Source organism: Bufo gargarizans, chromosome 2, assembly GCF_014858855.1.
Source record: "Bufo gargarizans isolate SCDJY-AF-19 chromosome 2, ASM1485885v1, whole genome shotgun sequence".
Lineage (NCBI taxonomy): Eukaryota > Metazoa > Chordata > Amphibia > Anura > Bufonidae > Bufo > Bufo gargarizans.
In genome coordinates this window covers 527,463,626-527,487,991 of record NC_058081.1, presented here as the reverse complement: position 1 = coordinate 527,487,991, position 24,366 = coordinate 527,463,626, and the positions used below count along the sequence as shown (strand labels likewise).

General features: G+C 43.5%; 1 protein-coding gene across 1 annotated transcript in view; it reads right to left on the bottom strand.

The window, feature by feature from the left end:
• LMNTD1 (lamin tail domain containing 1) overlaps positions 1–24,366 on the bottom strand; it is a 102,778-nt gene that overhangs the window by 15,777 nt on the left and 62,635 nt on the right. Inside the window, exon 8 of the mRNA XM_044278031.1 lies at positions 3,579–3,680. Within this exon, the coding sequence (XP_044133966.1) occupies positions 3,579–3,680 (102 nt within the window). The remainder of the gene's footprint in view (positions 1–3,578; positions 3,681–24,366) is intronic.

The window sequence follows — 24,366 nt, the reverse complement described above, 5'->3', positions numbered from 1 at the left end:
TTAGGTCTCATTCACACATACGTGGATTTTCACGGACCACGGTCCATGGAAACCTGTCCTGCTCTGTGCACGGTGTCATTGCTTGCCGTGCGCCGGCACTGTACAGTAATACAATCGTATGATCTATACAAGTGTATTACTGTACAGCGTTGGCAGCACGAAGCGCACGGCGTCATAGCAACCGATGACGCCGTGCGCTCATGCACTCAGCAGGATGGGTTTTCGCGGACCGTGGCCCGTGAAAATCCACGTATGTGTAAATGAGGGCTTACGCACGTCAGATGACAGGCCTGCCCTTCTGATGTCTCATACTGCTTTAATCTATGGCTTTGCTGTAGACTGAAGGTAGGCCTTTCCTCTGTCACTACAACCTACCGTATGCTGGAGACGTGCATTAAACCCTAAAGACTATCTAAGATATGTTAGAAAGAATATATATCTATCTAGTGCAGACAATGCTAGAATATTCACTCTGCTAATATAAACCTTTCTAGGGACATTTGTTCCGACTTTCCGCCATCGCCCCTTTCTCCCCTTTCATGCCTCTGATTGTAATGATGCGTGTTCAAGGACTTTGGCTGAGTAGCAATAAGAACCCTAATTAAATCTCAGACCATTTCTTTTTCCAACTCTGCTGCGCGGAGGACACATCACGTGACCTCGACCATTAACTGGATCGGCTCCAGAATGCTCTATTTTTCCTCTTGACACAAACAATTAGGGGCAGCTGAATGAAGGCTGAATTACTGCGAAGCATGATTTGCAGCATAACTAGCGCTCAATTATCTGCCATCCTGTGTCCGCTCCATGCGTGGCTACATCATTCCACAGAAATGACCTGTCTGTAATCCTCAACAGAACAGGAGGCTCGTCAAGAAAATGATGGCGCATTCAGGGCGGCCCCGAGAGACACTAAACCTGCAGTCTGCATTCTATTTGCTGCGCAGTTGAATGCAATCTATTGCTCCTTGTTATCAGAATGATTGTCGGGTTCTTCAATGGAATATTCCCTGCTCCATTGTTCTCTCCTTTATACTATATATTTCTAGAGCTGAAAACTTCCAGGGACAGTTCCATCCAGTTCTGTGACCATCAGCAGCAGCTCCCCTTATAACACTCCTGCACCATTATAAGCCTCTGTCTTTTACGGTTAGCAGCCGTTTAAATTTGAAATGACGCTCTTCGTATAAGTGGGAATAGTCTACACCCCCTCCTTACTGATGGCTATTTACAATCTGATCTCCTTAGGTTACTTTTATAGAAAATAGGCTCCAGCCCACTCACCATATGTAGTCAGTTGTTTGTGTCATTTTGAAATATACATATAAAGTACAGCTATAGGCCTCATGCACACGGCCGTTGTTTTGGTCCACATCTGAGTCGCAGTTTTGGCAGCTCGGGTGCGGACCCATTCACTTCAATAAAGCCGCAAAAGATGCGGACAGCACTCCGTGTGCTGTCCGCATCCATTGCTGCGTTTCGTGGTCCGCAAAAAAATATAACATGTCCTATTCTTGTCCGCGCTTTGCGGACAAGAATAGGCAGCTATATTAAAGGCTGTCCGTGCCGTTCCACAAATTGCGGAACGCACACACACGGACTCCATCCGTGTTTTGCGGATCTGCGATTTGCGGATCGCAAAACACACAACGGTCGTGTGCATGTAGCCATATATGCACTTTTACCCTGATGTTTATACCAAATGCTGCCACACCATACCAGACAATACTTCCATACAATACCGCCTAAACAATATCTCATACGGTATCTTAGGCTTTTTTCAAATCAGGTTTTTTGCTTAACGTATGCACTAAACGGGTGCCTCAGAGGAATGCCAAACAGTGGCATCATCACCATAGGGTACCACTGTAAGAAAAAAACATCATATCCATTTAATGAATAATTTTTTTGCAGAACTCTGCAGAATGGAAAAGTGTACTCTTTTACGTCCTTTTTCCCCACGTATATGTTAAAGTAGGACAAAAATAGGATGTGAACAACTCCTAAAAAATACTGCCACACAGTGCCACTGCTACAGCATATGCTTCCCATATAGCATCAAAATAATACCACCACATACAGTCATAAGGCCAAATAATACTACCATACAATGCCTTAATAATATATCCATGCATAACCTAAAAACTACTACCACATAGTACCCACATAACACGGCCATATTTTTCATGTACACGATGGCAAAACTAGCAAAGGCTTTAATAGTAAAGTCCTGAGTACATTACCAGTGAAGAGGCTTCTACTCCTCTATAAAATAAAGGTGGCTGGCACTCATATAGGGGGCACTTTGGATAACACTTATGGGACATTGTGGTTATTAGCATTTTCAGGGCATTGCACTGTTATGGGGGCACTGTGGCTGGGACTCTTATGGGAGCAGTGTAGCAGGGGCTGCTATAAAGGCTCTGTGGCTGGCACCCTGTTATGAGTGCTTTCTGGTTGTTATAATTTTAGGGGCACTGTGGCAACCACTATTATGGGGCACTGTGACTGGGACTCTTATGGGAGCACTATAGCAGGGATTGTTATGAAGCATCTGTGGCTAGTACCCTGCTATGAGTGCATTCTTGTTTTTATTATTTTAGGGGCAATTCTGACCGGAACTTTTATGGGAGCAGTGTGACTGGGACTCTTATGGGATCAGTGTGGCAGGGACGGTTGTACTGGCTCTGTGACTCGCACCCTGTTATGAGTGTGTTCTGGTTGTTATAAATTCAGGGGCACTGTGGCAACTACTATTATGGGGCACTGTGACTGGGACTCTTATGGGAGCATTGTGGCAGGGACTGTTATACTGGCACTGTGGCTGGCATCCTGTTATGAGTGTGTTCTGGTAGTTATAATTTCAGGGGCACTGTGGCAACTACTATTATGGGGCGCTGTGACTGGGACTCTTATGGGACTGCTATGAAGGCTATGTGGCTGGCACCCTGTTATAAGTGCGTTGCAGCAGGCATGTACAATACAACAATGTTATTTTAGGGGGCCTTTTTGGGTGTGGCTTGTCTATGAAGAGATTAGGCATATGTCTCATAATGTTATGTGCCTCCTGCCTGGAGTATTTTCTGAAATACATGATTGTTAGCTAGAGTTCCATAGACCCTGAATTACATGCTATGCGGGCTCATTTCCATCTATTACTCTGTGTAAGTATCAATCACCCTGCAGTTCAGCTCTAGCATTATATTCATGAACCAGAAAGCTATGGATAGACAGGAGTCATTGCCTACAGACAGATATATATTTACCAGAACAGAAACCGTACCAAATGTATTTGGGGAAAACACTCATTGGTTAATTTACAATGACATTATTTTGGCAAAAAATTCTAGAAATTTTCAGTCCTGAATTTTAGCATCTTCCTATTTGCACTATTGCAGAAGGGTCAGGAAACGCTGTGAATGGCAGTAATGAGACTGTGAATGGCCCCATTGTTGGGGGAAGGTAGGCTGTGCTCTTGGGACACACAATTGCCCATATTATTTGATGTAATAGGAAATTAAAAGGCAATCTCCATCTGCAGCTCCCAGTGCGGCTCATGTAGAGGGGATCTCGCTGACCTCCAGCCGGAGCTCCAGGGCCTCAATGTGCTGCCGACCTCTCATGTGTTCAGCCTCCATCTTCTCCATCAATATCCTGCTGTTGGATTCTTCTGAGAAAAGCTGTTAACGAGAGACAAATAAAGATCATTGAAAACAAATTAACTGCTGTTCAGTTGAGTAAAATCAGTTGTTCTCTGTTATCAGCCATTTCAGATGGACCATAGTGTTCGTATTGGCCTCCTCCCCAGGGTTCAGAACTTCCAGAGACCTTACCATGTGCGTGATGTCACCTTCTCCTCTCACAACACCTCTGCACTATATACACTGCTGCATACAGGGCAGCACTGCTGACTTAAGAATGATAGTCAGGGAGACTTGAGGCATGTAATCCCCACTTATAGGTACAGGCCATGTGCCAAAGTGTTTTTATTCAATACGTCTTCAGATGGATTCCCATAAACTGCCAATAGAGAGCCCCCATAATCAGTCAGCAGAGTGCCCCCAAAAAAGAATAGTTCCAGCTAAGTGCCTCCTCATAAGCAATGTCAGCGGCGAGCCCCCATAATCAGTCAGCAGAGTGCCCCCAAGAAAGAATACTACCAGCTAAGTGCTTCCTCCTAAGCAGTGTGAGCAGAGTGCCGCCATAATCAGTCAGCAGAGTGCCCCCAATAAAGAATACTACCAGCTAAGTGACTCCTCATAAGCAGTGTCAGCAGAGTGCCCCCAATAAAGAATACTGCCAGCTAAGTGACTCCTCATAAGCAGTGTCAGCAGAGTGCCGCCATAGTCAGCAGAGTGCCCCCAATAAATAATACTACCAGCTAAGTGACTCCTCATAAGCAGTGTCAGCAGAGTGCCCCCAATAAAGAATACTGCCAGCTAAGTGACTCCTCATAAGCAGTGTCAGCTGAGTGCCCCCATAATCAATCAGCAGAGTGCCCCCAAAAAAGAATACTACCAGCAAAGTGTTTCCTCCTAAGCAGTGTCAGCAGAGTGCCCCCAATAAAGAATAGTTCCAGCTAAGTAGCTCCTCATAAGCAATGTCAGCGGAGAGCCCCCATAATCAGTCAGCAGAGTGCCCACAATAAAGAATAGTTCCAGCTAAGTGCCCTTCTCATACGCAGTGTCAGCGGAGAGCCCCCATAATCAGTCAGCAGAGTGCCCCCAATAAAGAATAGTTCCAGCTAAGTGCCCTTCTCATAAGCAGTGTCAGCGGAGAGCCCCCATAATCAGTCAGCAGAGTGCCCACAATAAAGAATAGTTCCAGCTAAGTGCCCTTCTCATACGCAGTGTCAGCGGAGAGCCCCCATAATCAGTCAGCAGAGTGCCCACAATAAAGAATAGTTCCAGCTAAGTGCCCTTCTCATAAGCAGTGTCAGCGGAGAGCCCCCATAATCAGTCAGCAGAGTGCCCACAATAAAGAATAGTTCCAGCTAAGTGCCCTTCTCATACGCAGTGTCAGCGGAGAGCCCCCATAATCAGTCAGCAGAGTGCCCACAATAAAGAATAGTGCCAGCTAAGTGCCCTTCTCATAAGCAGTGTCAGCGGAGAGCCCCCATAATCAGTCAGCAGAGTGCCCCCAATAAAGAATAATGCCAGCAAAGTGCCTCCTCATAAGCAGTGTCAGCAGAGTTCCCCCAATATAGAATACTGCCACAATTATGGCAGTAGCTAAATCCCATGCGCTGTAAGGCGCTTCTAACATCACAGGGTATTCTTTTTCTCCCCTTTTTTCACATTGTGTATTGCATACCGTGAGTCGGCACTCTTACTCCATCTGGATGTGCCCCTGTCTTTTGAATTGCATGTCTAACATCACAGGGTAACATGACATTGAAAGCCCCAACCCCTCCCCAAACATAGCATCATTAGGATTAGTGATTATTTTTAGATGACAAGATGACATTACTAATCATTATTAGCAGGGATATAGCCATTACCCTGCTCCTATATCCAGAGTCAGCTTCAGGAATGACTTTAGTGTCACATGACCCCGTGATGTCAGAAGGTCCCTACACGGCATGACAGTTAGATTTATGCCCCCTTAACTGAGAAGTTTTTTCTGCATTGAGCTGCTTCACGGCCCCTCCTCTCTGCTCGGAGACCAGTTTAGCATGGTCAAAACTGCTGACAGATTCTCTTTAAGGTGACATATCTTAGTAACTTCTTTTCAAACAGGCCCGGATTGGTAATCTGCCATACCAGGCTGTTTTCTAGTGGGCCGGTCTGTCAGGGGTCCGTCTGACACGATTAACTGTACCTGCACAGATGATGCAAACCCTGCATTTGGGGTGGGGTTGTCTGGGGACAATACTGCTGTCAGTGAGGGAGGGATAGTCAGGGGACAATACTACTGCCAGTGGGGGGATGGATTATAAGGAGCCAATACTTCTGCCAGTGGGGGAGGGGTTATCAGAGGACCATAAGATTAGGCTTTTTTGTGTTCCACGTTTATTTCTTTTCTTGTATTGATGGTTTACATAAGGGAAAGGCCAAGTTAAAGGGGTTGTCCAGGTTCAGAGCTGAACCTGGACATCCCTCCATTTTCACCCCGGCAGCCCCCCTGACATGAGCATCGGAGCAGTTCATGCTCCGATGCCCTCCTTTGCCCTGCGCTAAATCGCGCAGGGCAAAGGCATTTTTCTGAGTTCCGGTGACGTACCGGGGCTCTCTATGGGGCTGACAGGAACCCCGGTGACGTCACCGGCACTGATGGGCGGGATTTGGCTCTGCCCTAGCCAGTAAAACGGCTAGGGCAGAGCTAAAGCCCGCCCCTCAGAGCCGGTGACGTCACCGAACACACTGCTGGGCGGAAGTTACCGCCCGGCAGTGTGTTATTGTAAACACAAGAGCCTGTGCCCTGCGCGATCTAGCGCAGGGCACGGGAGCGCATCGGAGCATGAGATGCTCCGATGCCAGGCTCAGGAGGGCTGCCGGGGTGAAAATAAGGGTATGTCCGGGTTCAGCTCTGAACCCGGACAACCCCTTTAAGGCTCATGCACACAAACACGTTTGCCGCGCGTGTCGTGCATTGGGGACTGCAAATGGTGGATAGATCATCATTATCAAAATCATGGAAAACCCCTTTAAGCATAATTTCAAGTCACGTACCGTACATTGAGCACCATTATTGTTTTGCAATATCATATGTGGGCTGGTGGGGTTTGTGTGCCTGGGGCTGTATTCTAACCCGAGGCTGGCACTGTTTGCAAATATGGTTTTTGGGGCAGTTGCCCTTTAAAACACAACACTAGATCACTTGGGTTCCTCATCGCATGATTTATACGTTTTGGCCCCAGTACACACTAGGCTCTGTGATGTTTACAGGCAGACGTCGTTTCCAGAACTCTTGGCCAGATCCTCAGACCCCATTTCGCAATCTGGGCCGCTCTCCAAAACACAACAGAGCAGCAGCTCAGGAGCAAGATCGGGTTATGTGGACACAGGAAGACGCTGTTCATACTGTGCAGTGATGATGCAGGACAGTGTGCGGTATAGTTTCTTCACCAAAACGCTACACTGGATTCCATAGAAAGAATTAGAAATCTGAATGAGGGGATGTTTATATGGTTGAACTTGATTGATGTATGTCTTTTGTCAACCGTATTAACTATGTAACAGCAGCTGTGGCGGAGGGAGGTTCTTGGAATTGGAATAATTGTACTGTAGGAATGATGGGAGGGCTCCACGGTTGGGGCTGGACTCCAGTGGTTGGTTCTGGCAGAGTTAGGCCCCTTTCACACGAGCGAGTTTTCCACGCGGGTGCAATGCGTGACGTGAACGCATTGCACCCGCACTGAATCCGGACCCATTCATTTCTATGGGGCTGTGCACACGAGCGGTGATTTTCACGCATCACTTGTGCGTTGCGTGAAAATCGCAGCATGTTCTATATTCTGCGTTTTTCACGCAACACAGGCCCCACAGAAGTGAATGGGGCTGTGTGAAAATCGCAAGCATCCGCAAGCAAGTGCGGATGCGGTGCGATTTTCACGCACGGTTGCTAGGAGACGATCGGGATGGGGACCCGATCATTATTATTTTACCTTATAACATGGTTATAAGGGAAAATAAGAGCATTCTTAATACAGAATGCATAGTACAATAGGGCTGGAGGGGCTGAACTCCCCTTAATCCACTTGATCGCGCAGCCCGGCTTCTCTTCTGTCTTCATCTTTTCTGTGCACAGGAAAAGGACCTTTGATGACGTCGCTGCGCTCATCACATGGTCCGTCACATGATCCATCACCTTGGTAAAAGATCATGTGATGGACCATGCGATGAGAGCAGTGACGTCATCGAAGGTCCTATTCCTCAAAGAAGAAGACAGAAGAGAAGCCGGGCTGCGCGATCAAGTGGATTAAGGTGAGTTAAAAAAATTTAAAACATTTTTTAACCCCTCCAGCCCTATTGTACTATGCATTCTGTATTAAGAATGCTATTATTTTTCTTTATAACCATGTTATAAGGGAAAATAATTAAATCTACACAACTCCTAACCCAAATCCGAACTTCTGTGAAGGAATCCGGGTTCGGGTCTGGGTACCAAACATGCTGATTTTTCTCACGCGCGTGCAAAACGCATTACAATGTTTTGCACCTGCGCGGAAAAAACGCAAACATGGAACGCAATCACAGTGAAAACTTACTTGCTTTAGTGTCAAAATTGCACCATTTTCCCTGAACGCATCCGGCCCCAATCCGCAACGCCCGTGTGAAAGAGGCCTTAAGGGGCCTTCAGTGGTGCCTCCGAGCTGGTGCTCGTCAGCTGGGGCAAGATGGCTTACCCTGGATGGGGTTAAATCATTATTTGGGGCTTCAAGGACCCCCCTCCTGTAATTATTTTTATATGTTATTCATATGGTGAATGGGTTACTGCAATATTATGTTATTTAAAAAAGGTTTATGTTTTATGGTAATAAAACGGCTGCTGTGGCCGATTTCGTCCAACCTGGTGTCTGTGCGTTATTTGGTTTGCATACATTTTCCCTTTCAGCAGTCCGGAAGCGGAAGTTGCGCACTTCCGCTCCGGTAATAGCGCTTCCCGGCTGAGATCGGGGAAGCTGTTGCATTGATCTAATAGGCTGAAGCCTTTAAGCAGGCTTCGGTGCCTATTAGATGACTATACCAATACAGGCCACTAGGTGGCAGCATTGTATTAGTATAGTGCAAATGAAGTGTTCAATGGTGTCTATATAGACATCAATGAACACAATAGGCAATCTAATGATTGGCAGTTACTATCACCCAAGGTGACTTAAAAAAAAATGAAAAAATATTTTTTGCAAATATAAAAAAAAAAAAAAAAGAAAGTTCAAATCACCCCCCTTTTCTTAAAAAAAAAAAATACTTAAACAATAAAAAAATAAACACCATGGGCATCGCCGCGTGCGAAAATGCACATACTATTAAAATATAACAATTTTAATGGCATACGACTTTTTTTTATAAATGTGGTATTGTTGTAACCGTACTGAGCTGGAGAATTAAGATAACAGGTCAATTTTACCACATAGTATAGATTGTAAAAAAATTTTCAATAAAAACCTTTATCAGAATTGAATTTTTTCCCCAATTCTACCCCATTTGGAATTTTTTTCCCGCTTCCTACTATATGCTTTGCAACCGTAAATGGTGCCATTAGAAAGTACAACTTGTCCCGCAAAAAATAAGCCCTCATAAGGATCCATTCACACGTCCGTAGAATGGGTCGGGATCCGTTCTGCAACGTTGCGGAACGAATCCGGACCCATTCATTCTCTATGGGGCCAGAAGAGATGCGGACAGCACACAGTGCACGGCTCCCGAAAAAAATAAGCCCGCAATTGCGCACAAGAATAGGCAGTTCTATGGGGGTGCCGGCTGGGTGTATTGCGGATACCCAATACACCACGGACGTGTGAATGGACCCTTAGGCTATGTGAATGGAAAAATAAAAAGGAATACTATAGGAAGGGGGAGAGTGAAACACTAAAACGCAAAAATGGAAAATCCCAGGGTCCTTAAGGGGTTAAAATCTAAACGTGTCAGGCAAATTCATATTTGGAATCAGCGTGCTCATTTTAGTATAAATCCCAAGTTTTTCTCTCAGTAGCAAAATCATTGTTGTGCGGTGAAATCAACCGCCCCATCCTGTCTGTCCACAAGCCAAGTGCGATTTCCCGTGATGTCCTTGTGGAATCCATGCACAGAATGGATGTGTCCATTCTTGGCACCGTCGGGAAAACCCACACAAAATTAATCCAAGGCCACACGAACGGTGGTGCAGACTCCCATTGAAAACAATGAGGGCGGTTTCATCACAGATGCTGGTTTTCTGCACGGAACTTGCACTACAATCTGTGTCAAAAAGCCGCTGTGTGAACATATCCTTATGGGAATTCTTCACCAGTAAGACAGCGTTGAAAGATAACTAGGCAGATGTGTCTTCCAGAAATCTGGGAAAGCTGGGTGACACTGACAACCATTATGGTTGCTTCAATAGCATCTATACTGGTGTCACCCAGCTTTCCCAGAAGCAGATATAACTGAGAAAGTGCTGAATAGAATATCTGACACAAGCTGACAGATTAATTCTTTCTATTTTCCACCCTCATTTGTCCGTTTCGCCACTCGCTGCTTCATTTGCTCATCACGCTGCCACACACCTGCGCCTCCTCAATTAGTCCAGCCGAATAATCACTGGAGATGTACTAAAAAGTATGTACCTCCCTCCTCCAGAAGACCCAGGTGTTCATTTCCTGCAAACAATGAAAGAAAACCCATAATTCAGCCCCATTTATTCAATATAATTTCTTAAAGAGCCCTTAATTGAGGAGCAGGGGGAGAAGGACTGCTAGAAGTGTCAGCTGCGGACAAGATGCTGGTTAGCGCCAAACAAGGCGGGGGGCTCCCGGTGCCGTGCACTTGAGATGCAGTAATGAGGTCTTGGTATGCTTCCTCAGACCTGTGTTCTTCCCAGATGTAAATGAGCAACCAGGGACCTGGGTGCGTGATGTTGACTGGGGCATCTATATGAACGGGCACACAAGCCAATTATGTGCCCTGAGTGACACCCCAAGCAAACAGCAGCCTAGTAATCTGTTACTTAATTACTGAAAAAGGGCCAAAACACAAATATTTACATACAAATGAATTCTAATGACAGAATTTACATCTGCTGATCCCTACAGTCCGGAAATGAAATAACAGTTTCAGCTAACAAGGGGGCTATTGTTACACTGAAGTGGGTAGACCAAGTGGAGGAGAGCGTGGGTCAGAGGTCATCGCCAGAAAGAAGCACAATTGTTCCAGAAAAAGAAAACCTTTAATCAGTAACTGTTATGAAACATCATCAAAGTGGGAGGAAGGAAATAATAGCCCCAGTCACAGGTAGCTAAGTGAGGATGTAATGGATTCCAGGTTTGGTCTTGGTTCACAGATCATAGAACTTCCAGGCAGTTACCGGTTTGCAGTTTTCATAATAGATTTTCTATTAAAGGTTAATTAGAATATAATAATTAATTACTATAACAGAAGAATATAACCACTGTAATAGTGGCCTCTATGTAGAAGAATATAACTATTATAATACTACCTCCTATGTATAAGAATATAACTACTATAATACTGCCTCCTATGTACAAGAATATAACTACTATCATACTGTCTCCTATGTATAAGAATATAACTACTATCATACTGCCTCTATGTAGAAGAATATAACTATTATAATACTACCTCCTATGTATAAGAATATAACTACTATAATACTGCCTCCTATGTACAAGAATATAACTACTATAATACTACCTCCTATGTACAAGAATATAACTCCTATAATACTACCTCCTATGTATAAGAAAATAACTATTATAATACTGTCTCCTTATGTACAAGAATATAACTACTATAATACTGCCTCTATGTACAATAATATAACTACTATAATACTGCCTCCTATGTACAAGAATATAACTACTATAATACTGACTCCTATGTATAAGAATATAACTACTATAATACTGTCTCCTATGTACAAGAATATAACTACTATAATACTGCCCCCTATGTACAAGAATATAACTACTATAATACTGTACCCTATGTACAAGAATATAACTACTATAATACTGCTCCGATGTACAAGAATATAACTGCTATAATACTGACGCCATGTACAAGAATATAACTATTATAATACTGACTCCTATGTATAAGAATATAACTACTATAATACTGCCTTCTATGTACAAGAATATAACTACTATAATACTGCCTCCTATGTACAAGAATATAACTACTATAATACTGCCTCCTATGTACAAGAATATAACTACTATAATAATGCCTCCTATTTACAAGAATATAACTACTATAATACTGCCTTCTATGTACAAGAATATAACTACTATAATACTGCCTCTATTTAGAAGAATATAACTACTATAATACTGCCTCCTATGTACAAGAATATAACTATTATAATACTATCCCCTATTTAGAAGAATATAACTACTATAATACTGCCCTCTATGTACTAAAATATAACTACTATAATACTGGCCCCCATATAGAAGAATATAACTGAACAACAGCACTACTACATATGCATAACAAACTAATGTGCTGCTTTGTTACTATCCTATCATTTGCTGAAGCGGTTAGACTTCTTTGGCATTTGAATGGCTGCTCCTGTATCACAGGCTGGTGTGAGTAGGATTCTGTGGGGTGAGTTATTAGAGATGAGACCCTTAGAGACCCCTTGTCTTATGTGTGATTGACATGATTGCTTCTTACTGATGATTTCCATGTAGGTTATGATCTTGTTTTCCCATCTTTTATGACACGCCATAATCAAGACATTATAATCAGTGGGGCTGCCGGCAGCAGTTCTTTGTCTGCGCCGCTTCAACCTGATTGCCCGTAATATTAATCCTAATGCAATTAAATGTAAAGGGGTCTTTTAACCCTTTATGTGACAAACAATAGTGGAGGAGAAATGGGATTTTAGAGGGCCATAGTTTCACAGTTTCAATGGTGAGAGCCACAGTTTGTGGACTGGAAGTTGAAATTATAGTCAGCCATTTTATAGGCTGTCCACACAGGGACATAACTATAACTGGGGGCACAGCTGGGAGGTGACCCCAGATAGGCTCCAGCCTGTATTTTACCCCATATATGCTCCAGTGTGCCTACTAGATATAACCTAATTAGGGTTGCCACCCTCCCCCCCAAAAAAAAATATGGGCCAAGTGTACACAGTAAAAAGGCAGTGTGGTTCTGGGCCATGGCCTAAGCGTATGACCACACAGAGCGGTCGTGTCACGCAAGCTACAAGGCAGCACTGTGATCAAGTAACGCACGCCCGTACCGGCAGCAAGTTATAATTTTGTGCGTTTTGCATTTTGCAGACCGCACATGGCCCACACTTTAATTGAAATGCCTTTTCTTGTCCGTGTCTGCGGACAAGAATAGGACAAGTTCTATTTTTTGCGGAACGGAAGTGCGGATGTGGACAGCACACTGTGTCCTGTCCACATCTTTTCTGGCCCCATTGAAAATGAATGGGTCTGGATTCTAGGAACTCGCCATGCCCCTCATTGAATACCTTGGGGTGTCTTCTTTCCAAAGTGGGGTCACATGTGGGGTATTTATACTGCCCTGGCTTTTTAGGGGCCCGAAAGTGTGAGAAGAAGTCTGGGATCCAAGACTTCCCCCTAGTCAATTCCACCAAAGGGCTCCTCTTACCCCTTCCCCATAGTGCCCCCATAATGTGCCAGTATAAAATACCCCTATATAGTGCCCCCAGTAAATTACCTTATAGTGCTCCTCTCCCCCCGTCCTCATAGTGCTCCCCATAATGTACCAGTATAAAATGCCCTTTTAGTGCCCCCAATAGATGCCCCCATAGTGCTCCTCTCCCCCTTCCCCATACTGCCCCCCATAATGTGCCAGTTAAAATACCCTCTTAGTTCCCCAATAGAAGCTCCCATAGTGTTCCTCTCCCCCTTTCACATAGTGCCCCCCATAATGCGCCAGTATAAAATACCCTCTTAGTGTCTCCAATAGATGCTCCCATAGTGCTCCTCTCCCCCTTCCCCATAGTTCCCCCCCATAATGTGCCAGTATAAAATACCCTCTTAGTGTCCCCAATAAATGCTCCCATTATGCTCCTCTCCCCCTTCCCAATAGTGCCCCCCATAATGTGCGAGTATAAAATATCCTCTTAGTGCCCCAATAGATACCCACATAGTGCTCCTTTCCCCCTTCCCCATATAAAATACCCCTTCTTTCTGCTATCAGTGGATGACCCCATAGTGCTCCTTATAATGTGCCAATAAGAAGTGCTTCTAGATGTCCCCATAGTGCTCCTTTTGTGCATTGTGCTATATAAAAAATAAAAATAAACACATACACTTACCTCCATGAGGCTGGCAGTGATGTATGCCTCTTCCGGACTGTGTCCCACGCTGACGTCATCGTGCCACCTGCATCGGCCTCTGAAAGGCTACAGGCACTAGGCCTGCAGCCTAACAGAAGAGCGGCGAAGAGAGACGCCTCTCCCTGCCCCAGTATTCATCTGTATTGCTGTCCTGAGGAAGCGCTCATCTCCACTCCTGGTGCCCTGCGCCCCCCACTTGTCATCAGCGTCGCGCATAAGCTCCACCTCATGTGTTGGTGATGATTCCAAGTACGCTTCCGTTGGATATGACACTGGAGAAGTTCTGGCCTGTACATTGAATATGATCAAGTTGAGCTCCAACCTGTTTATTGTAAATTAACCAATATAAGCTTCAGACTGTATGATACAATGTCAAATATGCTCTAGTATCTTTTGGATACAACCCCAAGTCAGGGAAGCATCTGCTACCTGACGCAAAAACTGAAACGGCAACTGCAACTGTGAAAGAGCTCATTCCCCATGGCCCTTCCGCTGCCCCCCTCTTTCAACTACCTGGTGCTGCCTCACCTGGCCTAATTAGTGGTGCACCCCTGCCCCAAGTAACCTTTTGCCATATATTAGATACAACCTCAGATAAGCTTCAACCAGTATGTTGGTTATGGCTTTTATGTTGGAGATGACCCCAGCTTTTATAGAGGACCCTACAGCAATGCTCTGGGCCGCAGCAATAAAGGCCATTTGGTTCTGCTTGTATATTTGACCTCATCTACTTGTCTGCTGCCTGTTCTAACCTTTGTCTGTCTACTGTTAATCACCAAATTTGCCTGCCTTGACCCATGCATTATTTGACTATAATTCCATTCTGCCTGCCTACTCTCCGCACCTCTCTATGCACCACACATTGCTAATGAAGCCTACTCTGGGGGTAGAACCCTGGGGATTCTATACTTCCATCTGGGATTACGGCTAAAGACCTCACAATGCCTAAAGTTCCCTTTACACTACTCAATGGAGCATACAATGCACCTTTAATTAAGCCGATTATCGTTAACATATGACTGTCGGTATAACCAGGAAAAAGGGGGGGAGTGGAATAAACCCCATTCTACTTCTGGCTCCTTACCAATACCAAGAAACCCCTTCAAATAAGGACACTGACACTGCTCTTCTTTTAACCACTTTATTGTTGTTGGGTGTTAATCGGCCACAGCTAATTATTTAATTGGCAAAACCATAAACATCAGAACCATGCGATCTGCCAGCCGCTTGTCTCCCGGCGGGCAGTTCTGCCCATTTGCCTCCAACACCTTTCCGTTGCATTAATCTGCCGCCAGCTGTGACTTACAAATTCAACCAGGCATGTACCTTGCCCACATAAAAGATTCCAACCGAAACCACATATGAAGCCCCGAAAATCGAGAAGTATAAACATAACTGCCAACCTCAAAGGAGGGAGGGAGGGAGGGACACAGCGCTTCCGCTTAAAGAGGGATAGAAGAGGCGGGACAGGGGCTTATATATCCTGCTAGACCCCCGCCTCCTCCCCCTTTGAACCGTATCCTAGAATTAACCCCTTATTAACCCTAAACTTGCCTCTGTTAAACAGGGGCCAGGAGTAACCCATAAACAAAGGTGGGGAGGGGGAGGGGACCATCAGTCCCTGCCCACCCTCCCTAAACTGTCAGGGGGCCACCAGAATGCTCGTTAGCAATAATCTGCCCAAATGTCGAGCAGTGTAAAAAGGTCTTTCAACTCTGCTCCTAGGTTTAGGCCTAGGCCACATCTGTCAGAGACCCAGTGGGTCCACATCTCCTGTTAGCCATGTAACACTAACCCAATTAAGCTCAGGCCTCTAGGTGTGTGGATTTCAGGGCCATAATTGGTGCACATCCACTTTTATTTCGGTAACTTTTATGGCACTGTGTGTTCATTCTACACACTTGTTTCAGGACATGGTACCCTTATGGGATATCCTTCCTGTTGGTATGGAGGGCTGGACATCATGTTCCTTGTCCCTCTGCAACCCTTGACTCTCCCTTCTGAGGAAGCCAGACATCAAAATTTGCTGCCCAGCCAGGCATAAAACTAATATACGTGTATGCCTAGTAGGAATTGCTATTTAGCACTAGAGGATATCTGAAAGAAAAACTTTCCAGCTTAGTATCTGAATCTAACCTGAACGCTGGAGATGCTTGTTCTCAGATCTGCGTTTTCTTAAAGGGGTATGTAATTGTAAGAAGTGATCCCCTATTCACAGGATAGGGGATAGCTGTTATATTGGTAGGGGTGCCACCACTGGGATCATCATAATTGAGACCTTGTTTCCCCCTTAGGGGCCCCAAAATGAACAGAGCAGCAGGTTGGGCATGCGCACTGCCGCTTCATGGGAGCTCCAGAAAAATTTGAGCGGTATACTTGGCTGTCTTCATAACTCCTGTAGAGATGAATGGAGCGACATGCACATGCCCTACTTGCTGCCCCATTCATTTCATAGGGTCCTGAGGGGAACGGGGTGCCCATTCTCATGATAGGTGGGGGTCTTAGCGGTTGTACCCCACTGATCCCGTGGATAGGGTATAATTTCTGACAACCAGAATACTCCTTTAAAGATGTCTTGACTTTGCTCCAGCATTACATAACAAGCACCTGAGAATGCTGCCAGGACGGATTTCCACACACCTTCCACATAACCGCCAGCTGCAGCACCAGGACTACGCCCAGCAGTAATACTTCCAGACTCACTGGCTTTCTGACTTTTTTTCTCATAGCGACAGAAAAAAAACACTAAGGCCTCGTTCACACTTCAGTGTTTAGTCAGTGATTTCCATCAGTGATTTGTGAGCCAAAACCAGGTGCAACTCTAAACACAGAACAGGAGCAGATCTTTCCCTTTTACCTCATGTCTGTGGAGGCTCCACTTCTGGTTTTGGCTCACAAATCACTGATGGAAATCACTGACCAAACACTGAAGTGTGAATGAGGCCTAAAAGCTTCAGCATGCTGCATAAAAAAAAAAAAAGGCACCTAAGTAATAAAATGCCAGTAGCATAAAAAAAATGTGTATCCTGCACATATTTTCCATAAACTTTCTTTTAACATCTCGAGCTGGTGATTTTACCACAAAAAAAAACCTAAAAAACGCAGGCACAAACTATGGCACTAAAAACATAAAAACATGTACGCGATTATGATTAAGCGAATATAAATAAGAGGTATAATACAGAGACACTCAGCCGACAAGACCAGGAATGGCAATTATGCCAAACCCAGTCATTTACCCTTCAGATGTCGATATCAATAGTGGCCGCAGTATTTGTTGGGTTAGGCAGAATGAAGAGCTCTCTCTGCCTCATATTGGAGCCCTGCAGAGAAATCTCGGGGCTCCAGTCGGTTACCATGACAGTTTGGGGCCTTCTGAAGGTTTACTGTAAAGACATGGATGAGATATGGCTCAGCAGGCAGCGTCTCAGAATCCCATAAACCGCAATAGTATTCTATTGCGGTGTATGGAAAATGCGATCAGAAGATCGCATGTTCAAGTTACTTCAGGGGACTAAAAGTTATTGTGTAAAAAGTTTTTTTTTTTAAATTAAAATATAAAAAATTCAAAATCACCCCTTTCCTAATTTTAAATATAAAAAAGAAGAAACAAAAGAAATAATAAGTATAGCAGCATACCAAAATGCCTGAATGAAAATATAAAAATATTTTTCCTGCACAGTGAACATTGTAACAGGAAAAGAATAAAAATCCATGATTTGCCATTTTTGGTCACGTTGTCCCCCCAAATTTTTTAAATAAAAGTGATCAAAAGGCTGTACGTACCCCAAAAATGGTACCACTAAAAACTAAAGTTTGCCCTGCAGAAAACATGCCCCCATAAGAGCTTTGAAGATGGATAGAAAATGGCTTGCAAAGAAAATTTGGCTTATTTCAAAGTTGTTGTTTTTTAAGTAGTGAACAACATAAAAAAAACTATACAAAATTGGTATCATCATAATTGGATTAATCCACAGAATGACGTCATGCCATTTTTAGTGCACAGTGAACTTCGTAATATCAAAACTGAAAAAAACCTTGGTGGAATTGTGGGTTTTCTTTGAGTTTCAGTCCACAAAGAAGTGTTTTGCCATTTTCCAATACAAGACATGGTATACTTAATGGAGTCATAAAAAAATACAACTTGTCCCTCAAAAAATAAAGAACAGAAAACGAAATCTTTCAGGACCAAGCGATTTTCCAATTTTTACTCCCAGCCTTTCCAAAGGCGTAACTTTTTTTCTTTTCCATTCACATAGATGTACGAGAGCTTGTTTTTTCACAAGTTGTACTTTCTAATGGCATATAATCTAGTGAAAAGAGGGCAAAAATTCTAAATGGGTTAGAATTGTAAAAAACAAAACACAATTTTGCCACAGTTGTATGGGTTTTGTTTTACAGTGTTTCCTATGTGGGACAACTGACTAGAGATGTCCCGAACTATTCGCCGGCGAACAGTTCCCGGCGAATATCGAATGTTCGGTCCGCCTCCTATACGTCATCATTGAGCAAACTTTGACCCTGCACCTCACAGTCAGCAGACACATTCCAGCCAATCAGCATACCCTCCCTCCCAGACCCTCCCACCGTCTATCAAAAAGCAAGGACAGCATCCATCTTAGATTAATTCTGAAGCTGCAGTGTCACAAAGTTGTAATCGCAATGCGATTAATACAGGTTATATTAATCGCATTGCGATTACAGCTTAGAGCTGGGTTCCTAATGGTTATTTTGATAGAATATAACGAAGATTGAGAATATAGTGCTATATTCGTTGTCAATTCTAGCAATGCAACCATTAGGAACTCAGATCTAAGTTGTAATCGCAACGCGAATAATGCAGGTTATATTAATCGCATTGCGAATTCAACTTAGAGCTAAGTTCCTAATGGTTGTATTGCTAGAATTGACAAATATAACGAATACAGCACTATATTCTCAATCTTCGTTATATTCTAGCAATACAACTATTAGGAACCCAGCAGCTCTAAGTTGAATTCGCAATGCGATTAATATAACCTGCATTAATCGCATTGCAATTACAACTTTCTCAAATCCGACAGTACATTTTAGGATGGAGCCGTTCCCATGGTGATGGGGACGCTCCATGAGCACGGAAGTCGGCAGAAGCTCTAAGTTGAAATTGCAATGCGATTAATTCAAGTTCTATAAATCGCATTGCGATTTCAACAGAACTTCTGCTGACTTCCGTGCTCATGGAGCGTCCCCATCACCATGGGAACGACTCCATGCTAGAATGTACTGTCGGATTTGAGAAAGTTCAAATCGCAATGCGATTAATTCAAGTTCTATAAATCGCAGTGCGATTTCAACTTACCACACTCTGCGTCAACTACGTAATTTTCCATGGGAGTTTTGCCATGGATCCCCCTCCGGCATGCCACAGTCCAGGTGTTAGTCCCCTTGAAACAACTTTTCCATCACTATTGTGGCCACAAAGAGTCCCTGTGGGTTTTCAAATTCGCCTTCCTATTGAAGTCTATTGTGGTTCGCCCGTTTCGCACGTTCGCGAACATTTGCGGAAATTCACGAACGGAAAATTTTATGTTCGCGATATCTCTACAACTGACCTGTTACTTTCATTCTCCGGGTCAGTACGATTACGATATCACTTATGTACAGGTTTTTTTGCCTTTTAACATGGGGAAAATTTTTTATTTTTTTTTGCATCATCATATTCTGACCCTCATAACTTTTTTACTTTTGTGTGTATGAAGCCATTTTTTGAAGGACGATCTGTACTTTTCATTGATACTATTGGGGTGTGTATTAATTTTTGATCATGTTTTTTAAATTTGTTGTGGGAGGTGAAGCGACCAAAAAATCATCCATTCTTACTTTTTTCCTGTTTTGCCACATGGGATAAATATTTTGATATTATTTTTTAACATTTATATATTTTTTTGCTTTTTAATAGTTTTGCTAGGGAACTTGAACAAGCAATCAATAGATTGCTTCTCTCATAGACCCCAATACATTAGCATTGGAGTCTATGGGGATTGCACTATGTTCCTATTGAGCCCTGCCACAGGCAGACTCTCCATAGGAAACTATGGAGAACATTTATTAAGACTGGCATTTTAGACGCCGGTCTTAATAACCCCTATAGCTGGCGGTGGTTCATCCGAAGTTATGAAGAGGCGCAGGCAAGTTAATGTAAAACAACTTCCTAGCTGTCTTACATTTAGATCTTTTTATGCCTAAAACAGGAATAGAAAATAATTAATGAGACGACCCTAGTGGCCCGTCCCCTTTCTCGCTCAACAATGCCATAACGAAAATGGGTTAATATAATAGTGGGGGAGTGCTGGACACTACTACTTTTGAATTATATGGATATTACTATGCAGATCACATAACATGATCTGAATCTTGGCTGGCCTGCTCTTGGCTGCGCCACTGATCGCACAACGTGCGCCCACCAGTAACGCTTTTATTCCCTCTATTAAAATTTGCTTACAAAATAATTCATACGGACATGGCATGAGGTGCAGCATAATGGAGTAATTCTGGTAATTGCATCTCAGGATTCATAGGATGTTCAGATTAAGTAAAGAAACAACTTGAACAATATTATAATATTGGCGGCGGTATAACGGGGGGGGGGGGGGGTGTCAGATCTGCATGTGTTATACGTCATTTTTAACCCAAAAATGACCAGGTTAACGTTTGTACTTTTTTAGATGCATTTTGATGTATCTACATTTGCAGATTGTTTAAACAAATGAAAAAGCCTGTCACTTATTCTTATCATTTATTTTTTTCTTGGCCCATTTTTTATATTTTTGCCCACTTCAGAAACCTTTATTTGTTTTGTGTTTACTTTTTTTTAAAAACTTTATGAAGTGCAACAATATAAGGGATTTTTCATTCTTCATATATTTAACTGTCTTTTGAACAAACTTTGTATAAATCAATAGCACAGGTGAATATAAGAAACTTTGTAACATGTTACATGCTGGTTTTCATCTTGGAAGTTTTCATGGTGGTCTGGGCCGAATAAAAAAAGACAAGAACATCTACTATCAGAGGGGACATCATCGGATGCAACGGGTATGTAGCCCTCTATTCTCCTGTATGTTTGATAGTGCTGAATGTAATTTAAAAAGTAATAGCGATCGATCACGGGTCCAAATGTGGTGTGCATCAAGAAGATAAGCGTTGCATGCTGCTCTATTCCTTCCTTCAAACCTGAAGGAACTGCTGACAGCGGAGCAGGGCCTCTGACAGCGGTTTAAGAATAGCCTTATTATGCTGACTTTTATCACCAAGTACTTAATTGGGGTACTTGGATGGAGCTTCTTATGACTGGGGGTACTTAAGTGTGAAAATGTTGAGAAACATTTAGGGGCGTACACAGATCTCATAGGGCCCCAGAGCAAAACTTAGTATGGGCTAATCTGCCCCATCAATTTCCCATTATGCACTTCCAGGCAATGCAGAACACAAAGCACAACATTCCAGATTTCCGACGAATTTACAATTTTTTTTTTGTTAAGCAGAAGAAATTTTTATTAAAAAAGTGTAACTAAAAAAAATGTCGTCCTTGGCCTTACCCACTTTATTCGATGTCTGTGTTGGAAAAAGTGGAATAGGTAAGTCAAAAATATGGGGCTCATCCTCAACAGCAAATTTATTAATGTATTTAAACCAGGCAATTGGCAAACGTACACTGATAAATTTGCAAGCTTTACGTCACATATTACAAAGCTCTCTGCCTGCAGCCACCACTAGGTGGGGCTCAGTGCATACGAGTTTATGCAATGCAATGGATGCTGTAATAATTTATTTGAATTTAGCTCCCCCTATTGGTCACTGCATATAAATGCAGTGTTTCCACCTTAGAACTAAAGGAGATCAGTGCTGTGCCCGCCTCGCCCAGGACCCTTTAGCAGTCATGTGGTCTGCCTTTATTGATGGTACACCACTGGAAACACATTGAAAAGATGCGATACATTTTATAAATTTTATTGATTTTTATTCTTCATTTATTCCTTAACAATACTGAAACCCAGTATTGTTAAGGAATAAATGAATACAAATCAATAAAATTTCATTAGTCAAATATTGTTTCCTCCACTCTCCAAGCAAAAAAAAAAATATATATATATATATATATATATATATTCTTTTTGTAGTTATCTAATTATATCTGTTTCTTGGAAAGATGTCTGACGGACATTATGACTGTCGGTTCTCCTGGCAAAGCCTACAAAATTGAAATTGCCTTTTTTATAATATGAAGTTGGAAGAAACAATAGGAATGGATCAACAAAATTTGACCTGTTGAGTCCTTGCTTCTGCTGATCGCCAAGATCCACTAACAGAGATGTAATGTGCAAGCAGTGTCGGACCTAGGGCCCACCAGTAAAATTTATTTTGGGTTTCCCACTGTACAGATACATTCAAATATAATAAATAATTGAACAAGTCTTTTATATGAACATAGTCTGGTTGAGGTGTTGTATATTGAATATATGTATGTAGTGCAGTAAGTCTACTGTGTTATGTGCCACTTGTGCAGGGGGTGGGAGACTAGGGGCCCACCGGGGGATTCCCCTGTACCCCTGTGGGCCAGTCCGAGCCTGCGTGCAAGGGCATTGATGGTCTTGTGTGTGACGCCACACGGATTCTTATAATTCCAGCAAGGTGATATCTGGATATTTCAGGAGCTAATCTGGGCGCCATCCTAAGGACCTATAGAACGCTATCTGGCTGTCGCACATTCCTTGTAAGTAGCATCCAAGATAACAGCTAAGCTGTAGGATTTCTAGTCCTGAACAAGTGTAGTCTTCTCCTACCCCCATGCCTCACCTTACAGGTAGCTGGAATACTAGCACAACAAGAAAAAAGAAAACATAAAAATGTCCAGAAGACACAGAAGAAAGTGTTACTCAAGATAAAGGGGTATTCCAGGATTATACTATTGATGGTTTATCCTCAGGATAAGCCATCAAAATCTAAATGGGTGGGGGTCTGATACCCTGCACCCCTGAAATCACCTGTTTCAGAGTAGCTCTGGCGTCAGGGCCACACAGCTCTATACACTGTGCTGTGGACAGAGCTGGTGACAGAAGCACTGCCCCCATTTGCTTCATTTGGAGCTGCTCTGCAGTTACCAGCTCCGTCCACAGCACAACGGCTTTAGCAACGTAGTTCCAGCAACCACTTCAAGTAACGCAGCTGAAATAGCTGATCGGTGGGGGTGTCCTAAGGATAGGCCATCTATAGTGAAAACATGGAGTACCCCTTTAAAGGAAAAAGCAGCCTGTGTTAGGACTAGTGCAGGGCCTAAGGGGTGAGCAAGAGACAGCTATTCTCTCTTTGGTGTTTTAGAATCAGTGGGGTCATTTATCAAACTGGTGTAAAGGAAAACTGGTTAAGTTGCACATAGCAACCAATCCGATTCCACCTTTCATTTTCCAGAGGAGTAAGTCACTGGAAACAATAATTGACACTGCTTAAAGGGAGTCTGTCACCTCCAGGGGTGGGCTGGGACGGGGGGCAGGGAGGCAATTGCCCCCCAGGCTGCCCTGAAAAAATGGCCGTTGGGCCGTCTTTAACAAATATTTATTTATTTATTTTTATTCCTCAGGGCCGCACCGCCGATCACCACAGGCGGCGCGGTCCTGGATGTTATTGCGGCGGTGGTGGTGGTGAGCAGTAGGAGATGAGCACTTCCATTGTGGAAGCGCTCATCTCCATATTCATCTGTATCGCCGTCCTCAGGACAGCGATACAGATGGTTGTGCTGTGGGGGAGGGAGAGGCGTCTCCCTCCCGTTTTTCTGATAGGCTTTTTTTTTTATTATTGGCACATTATGGGGGCACTATAGGGGAGAGCGGCACTATGGGGCATCTGGTGTCACTATAGGGACATTATTTTGTGGCACTATGGGGAAGTGGGGGCTCTCTATTGGCACATTATGGGGGCACTATGGCATCTGGTGGCACTAATGGGGCATTTTTTACTGGCACATTATGGGAGGCACTATAGGAGAGAGAGGCACTATGGGTCATTATTTGGGGGCACTATGGGGGAGTGGAGCACTATTGGGGCATATGGTGGCACTAAGAAGGGGCATTTTATACTGGCACATTATGGGGGAGAGGAGCACTATAGGGGCATCTGCTGGAGGCACTAAGACGGGGCATTTTTTACTGGCATATTATGGAGACACTATGGGGAAGGGGAAGAGGAGCACTATGAGGGCATTTACTGGGGCACTATATAGGGGTATTTTATACTAGCATACATTATGGGGACATTAGCTGCGGGCAGTAAACTGGGGTATTTTATGTACTGTCATATTATAGGGAGAATTATTACTACTAGGGGGTATTATGCAGAGCTTTACTACTA